This window comes from Phyllobates terribilis, unplaced genomic scaffold, assembly GCF_046119375.1.
Source record: "Phyllobates terribilis strain yellow unplaced genomic scaffold, ASM4611937v1 Scaffold_7__3_contigs__length_470593459, whole genome shotgun sequence".
Taxonomy (NCBI): Eukaryota; Metazoa; Chordata; class Amphibia; order Anura; family Dendrobatidae; genus Phyllobates; species Phyllobates terribilis.
Genome location: NW_027362767.1, coordinates 83,478,028 through 83,492,127, shown reverse-complemented (window position 1 = coordinate 83,492,127; position 14,100 = coordinate 83,478,028). Strand labels below are relative to the sequence as shown.

Below are 14,100 nucleotides of genomic sequence, written 5' to 3'. Positions count from 1 at the left end.
GGAATTAGCCAGCTATGGTCACCTGTTAGGATGTTGGCAACATTTCAGCAGAAATTTTTTTCGCATTTTTCATTATGCTCTGCGATGATTCCTGTGAAGCATCTGAAGAGTTAAAAAAACTTCTCAACAGCAGTTTTAAATAATTTGAGGGGTGATCTTTTTCAAATGATATCACTTTGAGGGGGATTTTCCAATATGGAGGCCCCACAAAATCACTTCAAAATTGAAAAGGTTAAAAAAAAATAAAAAAATGAAGTGTTGTAAATTTCTTTGAAAAAAAAAAAAAAAAATGAAAAATTACGGCTAAAACTTTAACCCTTCTAAAAGCCTTACAAAATAAGAAGACTGAGGGTATAAACATTCAAAAGATTGAAAATTGCTATTTTTTTTTTTAGATTTTCATAAAATTTATGATATTTTAGTAAATAAAAGCAATACAAATTGATCTAAATTTACCATTAACATAAAGTGCAACGTGTCTTGAAAACACAATGTCCGAATCAGCGAGATATGTTGACACAGGCAGACCGCACTTTAGACGCACAGTGAACAGTAATAGATCGTTCAGTATGCATCGGCTGCCATTGTTCTCGGCAGCACAGGTCCTGTTTACCCAGGACAATGTGCCGCCGAGAACTATGATCTTATTGGCAAACCAAAAGATCATTTCACCTAAGGAACACAAACAGAGACACAGCTTCCATGATGCGTTTGTGTCCGTCCCTGTGACACATCACATTAGAGGATTAAAGACACAAAAATTGGCAACACCGTAGGAAAAATGACAAATAATTAACCAATCAGGCACTTGTACTCAATGGCATGTCTGACTGTGTATGAAGCTGGAAAAACTCCCAACTAAACAGGATGTAGAAGTAGATCATGTTGAGTATATCCCAAAGTCCCAATAGTTGGACCCACACAAGAAAATTTTTTATTGGCCAATTATAAGGATATGCCTTCAGTAAACATATGGACATAACTATACGTTCGTGCTGGGGTCTTCATGTGGGGAGCAGGCTCAGGAGCAGAACCCGCTCCACAATCGGCAGATGTTGGCTGTGTTACATTGCTGGCAACGGTCTGCAACAGTAGCAACAAGGGCTAGCTCCGATCACTGCTGTTTAGTGGAGCAATTGTGTGGCACCAATACGTGCCTACTGAAGGCCCCTATGGCTGCCACCTTGGTACTCAAGTGAAGGCCAACCGCAGGCCATCATTTACACTATATACTGCAAAAAGTATTGTGTCATATAGCAGACGTGATCAAACGATCTCAGGTTCAACTCCCCTAAGGAACTGAAAATTAAAGTAAGGATTTTAAACTGTGAAATGTTTTTTTAAATTTACAAAATGAAAACAAATTAAACATATCGGGTATCAACACATCTGCAAATATCCAATTTTTCAAATTCTAAAAGTTGTTTTCCCATACAGTAAAAGTCAAAAACAGAAAAAAAAATACTGAAAAGCCAGAATTGCTGTTTTTCAGTCCCAGGTCCTCTCTGAAAAGTGCAACAAAAACCGTTCAAATGTCCAACGTATCACAAAAATGGTGTCAGTAAAAAAGGTCAGCTCACTACTCAAAAAACAAACCCTCACACAACTCTACGCACATAAAAATAAAAAAAGTTCAGAGTTTTTGAAAATGGCGAAAAAATTTTTTTTTTCGAAACAAAGTTACAACTTTTTGTTTAACCACTAAAATAATTTATAAAACGATAAAAATTTGGTATTGCCGTATCCGTACTGATCTGGGGAATCAAATTTCCAGGTCATTTTTCCCACATAATGAAAGCTATAAAAATTAAACCCAAAAAACCCATGGCAGGAGGAATTGCATTTTTTTCACCATTTCATCCCAGTTGGATTTTTTTCCTGTTTTCCAGTATATCATAAAATTAATGCTGTCTTTCAAAACTACAACTCGCCCCACCAAAAAAACAAACATTTGGCTATTTTTATGAAATAATTAAAAAGAAAAAAGTTATGGCTGGGAAGAAGGGGAAGCAAAAATTGGAAAATTCAAAAAAAACTAATTGTCTGTGAGTGAAGGGGTTAAAGTAATTAAAAAATTAAGTTTACTGAAAAAAAAAATGTAAATCTGGTATATTAGATGAAGAGGATTATGAATATTTGCTTATTCTGTCCTTTTATACAGTAGACGGTGTCTTCAGTGTCGGCTGGCGTGTAGCTAGAAGGGAGTGAAGAGCAGAGACTTGGGGGGGCGCTCTGCAGGCGGACACACGCTGGCTGACTCACAGTATGGCGGTTTTATGTTTGTGATTGTGATCAGCAAGTGAAGGAAGATAATCAGAAGAGTATCAGCAGAGCAGCACACTTGTACTCCCTTTTTATCAAATATAGGTCAAGTGACAGTACTGCATTTCATTACTTGCTCGCATGCTGACGAGAGTCTGCGGTGGAGCTCCTCACAACATAGCCAATAACAGTGACCTGGATAGAGAAGATCTCCTCTGGGTAGAGACTTGCCGATGCATATCAGAGGACGCCACCTATTATAGCTGCAATGATGGGGCTTGCAAGACATTATTAAAGGGGTGTTATAGAGAGATACATAACCCATAACTAATTTGCTCTACACAGAATGGCATGGACATAAAGGGATTGTCAAGAGCCCCCAATTATAAGGTGACCTCAACTACCTTATTCCATGAGATCTTTGCTTCAATTTTTTGGTAGCATTATTACTAAAAGACTAACAAGCTTTTTGATTTTTATTTTAAAAACTGTCAGAGAAAAATTAAAAATCCATAAGCCATCGCCAAAGAGGGGACACGTCCCCCTCACATCCAACATATGGGGTTAATTGTGGCTGTGAGAAACTAATTATACCTGGGGAAGACAGAAACTAATTAAAACAGGGGAAATAGAGAGAGCTAACACTTCAACATCCATTGGAGTAGGGACCTCATTATGTATCCAGGTAATTACAACGTATAAATGCTTTGAGAAGAAGACAATAAGCCTGAAATCTGTTTACGCAGAGGTGGAGAAACACTCTTCACCAGGAAATAGCTTCCTCTGATCAAAGAACTGCTCTGAGACTTTTCGTCTCAGTTGTGCAGATATGAATTTTGGGGTTTTGCATCGATCCGATATTTATGGGAGATATATTTTCGGCTTTGTAGCGAAGGGACGTACATCACGCATTCAGTCACATCATTGTATGGCAATTAGAACCCCTCCAACTTGATATTGGTCCAATGGATGGTGCTATACATGTCATGTTTCATCTCTATAAAAAGATAAAATCAGAATAGGAAACATGACGATATCTACCGCCTGGGATCTCCAGGAGCGAATATATGCTATAAGTTGGGGATCTCAACAATTCTGAAAGACCTAGCACCTCCCACAATCAGCCCCCACATGAGCTCATCAAGGGGAGGTATGTGGGCGTAGAATTGAGCAAATAAAAATTAAAGTTTGGGTCTCTGTCTTTGTTTATTCGGTAAGACATAGTTCACTGTGAGAGTGGTCCATTTTCATAATTGGAATGCCTCCCTCCGCTAAGCTCTCTGCCATTTACATGACATAAATCAATAGTACACATGAAAATAAGCAACTTTGTAATATATTTTATCAGAGAAATCTGCTTCTTTCTCCTCCTGGACTGATCATTCACTGTCAATTCATGGGTAAAATCTGTATACAAGATAGGAGATAACATTTGGTGGCCAAAAGTTCAATGGAGAGGAGGGAGTTGCTAGAAACAGACATTCTGCTGCAAATTCTCCATAGAACTATATGAGAACCAACTGCCATTTCCAATCGCAGTAATGAGAAAATAGGTATTCAATGAAGACAGATTATACCTGTGAATTGAGACTGAAAAAGCAGTCCAAGAGGAGAAATAAGGGGATTTCTCTGATAAGATATATTACAAAGTTTCTAATTTTCACATGTACTGTTGATTTATGGGGAAAATTTAAAACAACATTTACTATTTAAGTGCTCTATAGTAGAATTATTTGAACCCTCAGTTAGCACAATGACATGAGAATTGTTAATTACTGTTATGTTGCTGATTTTCCTTTATTTATGAAGGCAATAAAAGTGCAGTATTTAGCTGTCTAGTACTCTAACTGCCATATTAAAATATATATGTCCAGTATTGTAGGATTAAATTAGAGAATTTAATGCATTTTTTTGCATTTGATAGGGCAAAAGGTTGGAAATCCCAACTTGTTATCATATTCAATCTTAGATTTGAAACACTAGAACAATTACGGTAATAAAAAATGTAACTGTCATGGCGGAGTCTTTTAGAATTGGGCTATATGTACCCATAGATATCCCACTGCATGCACCAAATTATATATCATAATAGAAAGGAAGGGGATGGAGGGTGCGGGGGTGGAGGTTGGACAATATTAGTGGCTCTATATACTAATTGAGGTTCCTCACCCTCTCTGTGTAAGTATCCTTGGCAGTCCAATGTCTCTTGGTAACACATTTGCCCTCTTAATGCTTCCGACTGGTCAAAAGGGCTCACCGAGGGGAGAAAGCTACACAAGCATCTAGGTCCTGGGAGGTGGAACTAGAATGGAAAGTGTAGTAGAACTTTCATGTCTTCGGTGCTTTTAAAAAAAAACTTTAGCATAGATTAAATGGATTAAAACAAAATAGAAGGAATGTACACAATTCTGAATTTCGGTATACATGTCTCTTTATACATTACTCATGGATCGAAAACATGTCACATCCAACTTTTATTCCACAGGACCTCGGGGGAGGGGTCTCTTGTGGCCTAGACAAATGACTGCTTGTTCCTGGTTTCCCCCAAGCTCTTTTTTTTAATAAGATTTACTAGTTTGTTGTTGTTTGTAGAGGAAGTTAATGACCACACACCATCTTTATTTGTCTATATGTTTGTACTTTGGAGATGGGGCAGTTTTATATTACTTGAGGTCTACAAAGGATGTGTAATCTTGGCAGTAAATACACACGTGGTCAAAATTGTTGGTAGCCCTCGTTTAATGAAAGGAAAACCCACAATGGTCACAGAAATAACTCGAATCTGACAAAAGAAATACTTAAAAATCTATGAAAATGAACAAATGAAAATCAGACATTGCTTTTCAGCCCTGCTTCCACAGAATTTGTAAAAAATTAACCTCATGAAATAGACCCGGACAGAAATGATGGTTCTTCTTTACTTAATATTTTGTTGAACAACCTTTTGAGGCAATCACTGCAATCAAACGATTCCTGTAACTGTCAATGAGACTCCTGCACCTCTCGGCAGGTATTTTGGCCCACTCCTCATGAGCAAACTGCTCCAGTTGTCTCGTGTTTGAAGGTTGTCTTTTCCAGACGGCATGTTTCAGCTCTTTCCAAAGATGCTCAATAGGATTTAGGTCAGGGCTCATAGAAGGCCACTTCAGAATAGTCCAGTGTTTTCCTCTTAGCCATTCTTGGGTCTTTTTAGCTGTGCGTTTTTGGTCATTATCCTGTTGACCTGCGACTGAGACCAAGCTTTCTGACAATGGGCAGCACATTTCTCTCTAGAATCCCTTGATAGTCTTGAGATTTCATTGTACCCTGCACAGATTCAAGACACCCTGTGCCAGATGTAGCACAGCAGCCCCAGAACATAACAGAGCCTCCTCCATGTTTCACAGTAGGGACAGTGTTCTTTTCTTGATATGCTTCATTTTTCCATCTGTGAACATAGAGCTGATGTGCCTTGCCAAAAACTTCCAATTTTGGCTCATCTGTCCACAGAACATTCTCCCAGAAGCTTTGTGGCTTAACAACGTGTAGTTTGGCAAATTCCAGTCTGGCTTTTTTAGAATTTTTTTTCAACAATGGTGTTCTCCTTGGTCGTCTCCCATGAAGTCCACTTTGAATCAAACAACGACGGATGGTGCGATCTGACACTGATGTTCCTTGAGCTTGAAGTTCACCTTTAATCTCTTTAGAAGTTATCCTGGGCTCTTTTGTTACCATTCTTATTATCCGTCTCTTTGATTTGTCATCAATTTTCCTCCTGCGGCCACGTCCAGGGAGGTTGGCTACAGTCCCATGGATCTTAAATTTCTGAATAATATGTGCAACTGTAGTCACAGGAACATCAAGCTGCTTGGAGATGGTCTTATAACCTTTACCTTTAACATGCTTGCCTATAATTTTCTTTCTAATCTCCTGAGACAACTCTTTCCTTTGCTTCCTCAGGTCCATGTTGAGTGTGGTACACACCATGTCACCAAACAACACAGTGAGTATCTGTAGCCCTATATACAGGCCCACTGACTGATTACAAGATTGTATATACCTGTGATGCTAATTAGTGGACACAACTTGATTAAACATGTCCCTTTTGTCACATTATTTTCAGGGGTACCATCATTTCTGTCCAGGCCTATTTCAGGAGTTTATTCTTTTTTTAAATTCTGTGGAAGCAGAAAAGCAATGTCTCACTTTCATTTGTTCATTTTCATAGATTTTTAATTTATTACTTTTGTCAGATTCAAGTTATTTCTGTGACCATTGTGGGTTTTTCTTTCATTAAACGAGGGGTACCAACAATTTTGACCACGTGTGCATCTGACCCTGCAGAAGGGGGCGCTCCAATGGTCAAACCACAAGGTTTCAGACCTTCATGAATCTTTAATATTAGTTGCTTAGCTGTTTAATTTCCACAATGTTGAGCACTGCTTAGATTGTTTGTATGGTCATTGGATGGTAATATTTTTATGACACTCTCTAGTCTAGATTATTATTTTCCAATATATGCAGGTGGCGGCACAGTATTACATTGTTATTTATGCGACTCTATGGAAATATTATTTAGTTAATAACCCATGGCATGGCTATTTCAGCACCATATTGTATTCCAGTGTTACCCAACAACATTTTTGTAGGGAAGTCCTCCACTTTACACTTCTACTAAGCTGGTGTAGGATCTGCCCTGTCCACTCGATAAATAAATACAGGATGGTCTATGTCACTGTTCCGTGCAGATGATAAGGGAAAATAATGATGTCCCGCAACACTAAAGAAGTGGAGTCCATATCTGAGGATATGCTGGCACGCGTCTGGGCAGGACTGGACGACCACCTAGATGTCGGCCGTGTCACCAATGGAAATCACTCTGAACATTTGTAGTGTATAGATAAAACTTGGATAGATAATGCGTCTTCTCATGTCAATAAATTTGTGCTCTCTCGGTTATGATACCGAGGATATAATTATGTACCAACCTTTTTGAATCATCCTGCATATAAAAATATGAATTAATTTTGCCTGGAGTTACTTAATTCTGTGTCCTCAAAGTCTAAATGCTAAGTGATGGTCTACGGCAATGAAAGTCTAATGCACAATGCAAGACAGACTGTCAATTGCCATCTACTTGTCAGAAATACACCCCAGCTATTTTAGTGGCAGGGCCCCCAGGTAACATAGGATGAAGGAGGGAGTCTAAATGACTCAAAATCTAACCAAAGCAGTTTTCTTATGTTTTGACAAACATTCCAGGTCCTAAAAATGTTTTTTTTTTTTAATATTTAAAAGAAATCTTTTATTAAGAAACTAGAGGTCAAAAGATCTCCAACGATACCTATTACAAGACCCTCCAGTGCTGCATCGCACTGAAATTCATCTTTTATTCATATGCAAATTCACTTTGCAAGTGCACTGGTGGGTGTTCTGTGCACTTTCAGTCCTCAGCTCCTCTTACCTTTACCCCTGCGGGATGGCCTCCAGGTTATGATTGGCAGGTTATGACTGGCTCTGCTGCCCGACATCACCTCTGCTCTCCACTGTCAATCAGGAAGCAGCGGCGGGGAGAAGCCAACGACTGCAAGTGCGCCAATACCCCCAACAGGGCACTTACCAAGATAATTGGCATATGAATAAAAGAGGAGGGCGATATGAGGGCAATAAAATAGGTATCGTTGGAGATGTTCCACTCTTCCCTGTTCGGCTCTATCTCTGGTTTGCTAGTGAAAGTCTTACTGACGGATTCCCTTTAACGAACGAAGTATAAAGAAACAAATAAACAATAATGGTGTCCATAACAACCAATCTAATTATACTGTAATCAACATTTCCGAAAGTCCAACAGAAACATGTCAGGGGGCATTCGCTAGCTTTCTCTAAGCAAAACTTATCCACCTCGAAAATAATGTCTTCCTTCCTAAATCCTGACTAAGATGTCTGAAAGTGCTCAGGATGTAGGCAATGGGACATTCTTTCCATGTGAGGTTTATACCATTTTCTAACTTCATGTCATGTTTCAGCTCTATTTCATTAGTAATCTATGAAATGTACCCAAGCCAAGATAGATCGGGGCCTTCATAGATAAAAGGTGGGCTGCTAAATGCCAGGGATGGTATCAACGAGTCTTTACCTTGGCCATTGTCTTAAAGGGTTTGTTCCACCTTCATTCTTCAGGAGTGCACCAGAATGCTGGGGACAGTGCACTCCTCATGACTGACCATTCAGACCAGCAGCATAGTTGAGCCACTAGTCCGAACTGTGTGCTCTTCGGTTCTGCAAGCAGAGATAGTTTTGCCTCTACAACTGAAAGAGCGCAGACACTAAAGTTTGCCGGATCCAAATGTTCGACCAACTTCAGAGTAGAGCTTGCAACCTTTGTGCTGCTTGCCTAAGAGATTGGTCACTGCTGATGGGCTTCAGAGGTGACCGATAACCTAGGCGATGAACATTACACAATAAAATCCCTCCGGAGAGGATTTTTAATAAGTAGCAAATTGCAAAGTTGCTTGCTTTTACAAGCGCTTTACAATTTTAACCATTTATGAAAATAAGAAATCCCCAAACCTATAAGGCTGAAAACTGAATCCATGTGATCTGGCAGCAGCTCCTAGTAGTCTACCCTGCATTAAAGAGGTTGCCCAGGGTATTAAAAAATTGCAACAATGTAATAAAAAAATAACCATGTCTTGAATGCGTGGTACAAGACCGCTGAGACCAGTGATTGGTTGCAGGACTTATGTGGGTACATGTGATGTCATCACTGTAGATAAAGACCATGGGGACCACCAGACCATCAGCGCTGGCGCAGTGGGAATTAATCAGATGAATACTGATTATTATTCACATTGCCTGCTGTAAAGATCGTTTTCTAACCCTGGATAACCCCTTTTAACACATCCTATGATGGTAACTGACAGCCAGTCCCATGGAGTACAGGTATTCATAGTGTGTTCATGATCAAATTGACTTCTGCTACAATAGTACTGGATATACAGCATATTTTTAGGCTCCAAAGCTGTAGGTAGTACTGAATAGTGGATAGTGGGAGTCATCTCTGAGTTAAAGTCGTTTTCCAGTTTCGATCTGAAGTCTAACATTGGAAATCCTAACAGCCGCTTCAAAAGGAAAGGAAACTGGACAGAAGATGAATCCAACTTGGACAGGTACAAGCATCCACTCAAATCATTAAAAATGGGCAATGTGTTGAACAGAGCATCACTCCCCCAAAAAATCCAATAAAAAAGTGGTTTATAGCTTGAAAACACATGAGACAAGGGCAGCAACGTTTCAGGTTTTCTATAGAGCTTGAAAGAAGCCATACGGAAGAGCTGAAACATTGTGTCCTTGTCTCACATGTTTTGAAGCAATAAATGATAAGATTTTTAGTGAGTATTGCTCTGTTCTACAAACTGAGATCCTAACAGTGTGCAATGTATATATTTTTAGGATTCTGCTCTTTTTCACTCTCCCGGTGGTCATCACGAGACCGCTCACGTTTCTTGCATTCCTGTGGTTATGTGCCGACCAATTTCTTTTCCTACTTCTCTCAATGCTCCATGAATGATTTGCTGGAATTTTTCCTCTACATCAAGTCTCCTTTAAGATTATTTAGAACGATTGCCTGAAATCCTATAAAAAAGAACCCTACTAATTTATTCTTGTCAAAGGTCTGCTACATCTGTAATTGATCAGTGTCACAGCCCATGTCCTACATATTCTTCCAGTATTATAAATACATGACACCTATGGAAAGGACTGGCTTGGATTGGTGCTGACATGGCTACGATATTCCTCTAGTGAATAGGTATCACATGCTCCCCTGGTTTCAGGGTTTACCTACAAGTAAAGCATTGTTAGCAGTCAGTGTTAACCAAGCTGGTGTTAATGGTTAGCTAGAGCACAAAGGAACAGGTGAGGATAGCAGAGAGATTAATGAAGAGCGGAGTAATTTTTGGCAAACCACTTTTCGATGAGTGGCATCTTGCCAGATGCTTGGCTACCTGTGGACTACCAACAGCTGGAGTGCCAACAATTACCCGCCGTCAGGGTAGCAGAATTTGGGAGCGGAGGCTGTTAGTGTGACAAAGCTGCTACTACACCTTTCTGCACACTCATGTCCACAACGTGTGGCGCCCTCAGGTCAATGTAGAAAGTCTTGTTTTTTTCATACTCCTCGTCATCAATTACTCTGATCTGAATTGTTTTGCTGTGGATGGAAAAATAATAGGTGTCAAAAGAAAAAGCAGAAGGAAAGAAAGAAATAAAGAAAGAAAGAATAGAAAATGTAAGCTCCATTAGCTCAGTCTCTAACAGCAATAAAGAGATTAAAAGGGAAGCGGAGTTTGTAGTTATTTCAGAATGAAAGGTTGCTGGATTTTAATTTTGCAAGCATCGTCTTCTTATTATCACTTAGTTGAGTAGCACCCGTGTTACTTCATTTCCTTCATTGGCGTTGTGTAACTGCTACTAAGGGAATGTAATACCGTGCACTATGTACATGCCATATGTGAGCACTCCACGGTGCATACTGTAGGGACCATGGGCCGATTCAGCATTCGCCCAAAGACACTCTTCTTTTTTGGTCTTATAGCATTTGTTGACATTTTTTGCACCAAATTCTTCAAAACAGTGCCTGTGTTTCATAATATTTTGTGCAAAATCAAAAGGGCTCTTTCTTTTTGTCTTTTAGTTTTTATTATGCATTTTTTTAGTTCGGAAAGTTCATTGTTATGGTGAAATGTCATAGAAGTTGCCTATAAAATTCAGGCGTAGATAAAATCCTTCTGGGGAGGGTCTGCAGAACATTTGTGAAAAAACTGATTAATCGTTTCCAAAACTCAGGAGAACAAAAACCAGATTCACGATGGCGAATGAGTAGTAAAAAGACTTAAAAAAAAACACCTAAAAACACCAAAAGGTAGACAAAAATAAAAAAAGGAGCGTTTGATCACAGTGTGATCCAAATCTCTGGGATGAGGAGAAGATAAAGAAAAAAAAATGTCTCCATTTTGTCCATTGTGTCAGTCCATGGAAATAGAGCTGCACTTAGATGTTATCCGAGTGCAGCCCGATGTTTTCCATGGACTCATTGACTTGCATGGCCAAGTGCGATCCGAATAACTTATCAAACTCGGGCATGCAATTTTTTTTTCCTCGGACAGACCCTGTCCAAGGAAACAAATTGGACATGTGCACAGCCTCATAGAATAACAGTAATCCGGGTGTAATGCGACAAAACTAGGACCAAAAATACGGCCATGTGAACGAGCCCTTAGGATAGGTCATCAATAGCGGATTGGCAGGGTCCGAAATCTGTTCCATCAATCAGCTGTTATAATTCCCAGTGAACAGAGCAGAACAGCAGAGCTCCATCACACGGCTTAGTGTTGGGGACTGCAGATCAACTCCCATTAATTTAATAGGTGTGATGGAGCGGTTCTGTTACGCACCATTCACTGTTTACATCCTTCCACTGCCGGGGGCTATAATAGCTGATTCATGGGGATGCCAGGCGTCGGCCCTCCAGCAATTTAATATTGATGATCCATCTAAAGTTATCAATATCCGAGTACTGGAAAACCATTTAATTGACAACCGGGAGCTAAAAATTCTCTTGCTTGTCAGATTGTGTAGTGACACCAAAAACTACTATGTCCAAGTAGTGTGTAGGCACACATGGCATTCTGCAAGGAAAAGGTAACACCCAGTTGTCAATTCATTCATACATTTCCAGTAAAAATAACAAAGGAATAACACAAGGAACAATTCTAAGAGAATGTTCTCCAGAAATAATACTTAAAAAAAATATATATAAGTATTTAATAAAACCGAGCGAACAGGTCTTCCTCAAGAAGAGCTCCCAACTAGTGATGAGTGCAAGTGCTCGTTACTCCAGTTTGTCTAGGGTGTTCGGGTATGCACTGAGTATCGCACATTCTCGAGTGACATGTTCATGTCCCCGCGGCCGCTTTTTTCGAGGCTGTTAGCCACAAAACATGCGGGGATTGCCTGTGTTTTATGACTGTCTAACAGCCGCGAAACATGCGGCCGCGGGGACGTGAACATGTCACTCGATCACCCGCGATATTCCCGAGCACCCTAGACAAACTGAAGTAACGAGCACTTGCACTCATCACTACTCCCAACCTCTAATTTCTATTTTAATAGAAAACAGCAGGTTAAATGTACGGTTTCCCGATTGCATCAACTAATTAATTCTAATTAACAACATCTTCATTCCCCATGTAAACGCCAACATCAGTCCATAGTTTATAATAATTGGTAAAAGTATACACGTGTAGGAAAGTATTTATCTGTAAAACACTGCCTAGCAATGCCCTACATTATTACTAAGCTTCACGTGTATGGGCTAATGATCCTCTGCATTTCCTAAGCGAGACAATATATATCACTGATCTGAGATTTTAGAAGGTGCGTTCACATTCATGAACATTACAGAAAAAAAATTAGTGAAAAAAAGGCAAAAAAAATCATACATGGTTACTGTTTGGTCACACGTGGAGTAATTGCAGCATTTTTGCTGCTGCGTATTTAAGGCAGTTTTTTACAGTCCAGCATAATCCATGAGATTTCTGAAATCTCATGCACACGCTGCTTTTATTTGCGGCCTGTGTTTGAGACCCACTACATTTTTGCAGCATGTCAATTTCTTCACTGTTTTTGCAGCGTTTTTCACCCGTTCAAATAAATGCAGAAAAAATCAAAGAGAAACACTGCAAAAATGCACATAAATATGCATAAAAAACGAGCATTTTTCTTGCCAATACTTACTCTGGATTTTAGTGCACGAAAAATGCTGCAAGTTATGCAACACGTGAACATAGCCTTAAACCATTCTCCACCTTTACATGATAATATCCATATATGAAAATTAAATCGAATATACAGCCTTTTCAAGGTTTTAATCTGATATAAGAAAAACAGGAGCTCTGGGATGGATCTGTCAATGAGCAGGAATGTAATTGTGGCTCCTGACAATAATTTAGGTGCAGTGTTTTGCAATGTATTAAGCTTATTAAATAGAACCTTACAATTTGAAAATGCAGCGCAAGGTACAGGCTGAAAGCTACAGAGCAGGAGCTGAACAGGTGGATTTACAGGTTTGCGGGAAAAAAATCAGTATCACTTGCATTTTGCTAGTTGAGATCCCTCCTAATTCTGGTAGTCCAGTGGGCGGTCCTTGTCAGTGCCTGGCAGTTAGGGCGGTCCTTGTCAGTGCCTGGCAGTTAGGGCAGTCCTTGTCAGTGCTTGACAGTTTGGGCGGTCCTTGTCAGTGCCTGACAGTTAGGGCGGTCCTTGTCAGTGCCTGGCAGTTAGGGCGGTCCTTGTCAGTGCCTGGCAGTTAGGGCAGTCCTTGTCAGTGCTTGACAGTTTGGGCGGTCCTTGTCAGTGCCTGACAGTTAGGACGGTCCCTGTCAGTGCCTGGCAGTTAGGGCGGTCCCTGTCAGTGCCTGGCAGTTAGGGCGGTCCTTGTCAGTGCCTGGCAGTTAGGGCGGTCCCTGTCAGTGCCTGGCAGTTAGGGCGGTCCCTGTCAGTGCCTGGCAGTTAGGGCGGTCCTTGTCTGTGCCTGGCAGTTAGGGCGGTCCTTGTCTGTGCCTGGCAGTTAGGGCGGTCCTTGTCTGTGCCTGACAGTTAGGGCGGTCCTTGTCTGTGCCTGGCAGTTAGGGCGGTCCTTGTCTGTGCCTGGCAGTTAGGGCGGTCCCTGTCAGTGCCTGGCAGTTAGGGCGGTCCTTGTCTGTGCCTGGCAGTTAGGGCGGTCCTTGTCTGTGCCTGGCAGTTAGGGCGGTCCTTGTCTGTGCCTGACAGTTAGGGCGGTCCTTGTCTGTGCCTGAC

At 40.4% G+C, this 14,100-nt stretch overlaps 1 protein-coding gene across 4 annotated transcripts in view; it reads right to left on the bottom strand.

Moving 5' to 3' along the window:
- The window catches only part of SLC8A3 (solute carrier family 8 member A3), a 368,793-nt gene that overhangs the window by 60,887 nt on the left and 293,806 nt on the right, over window positions 1–14,100 (bottom strand). The window contains exon 3 of one of the 4 annotated variants that reach the window (XM_073638903.1): window positions 10,347–10,453. The exons of the other annotated variants lie outside the window; for them this stretch is intronic. Within the exon in view, the coding sequence (XP_073495004.1) occupies window positions 10,347–10,453 (107 nt within the window). The remainder of the gene's footprint in view (window positions 1–10,346; window positions 10,454–14,100) is intronic. 4 annotated transcript variants of the gene reach the window in all.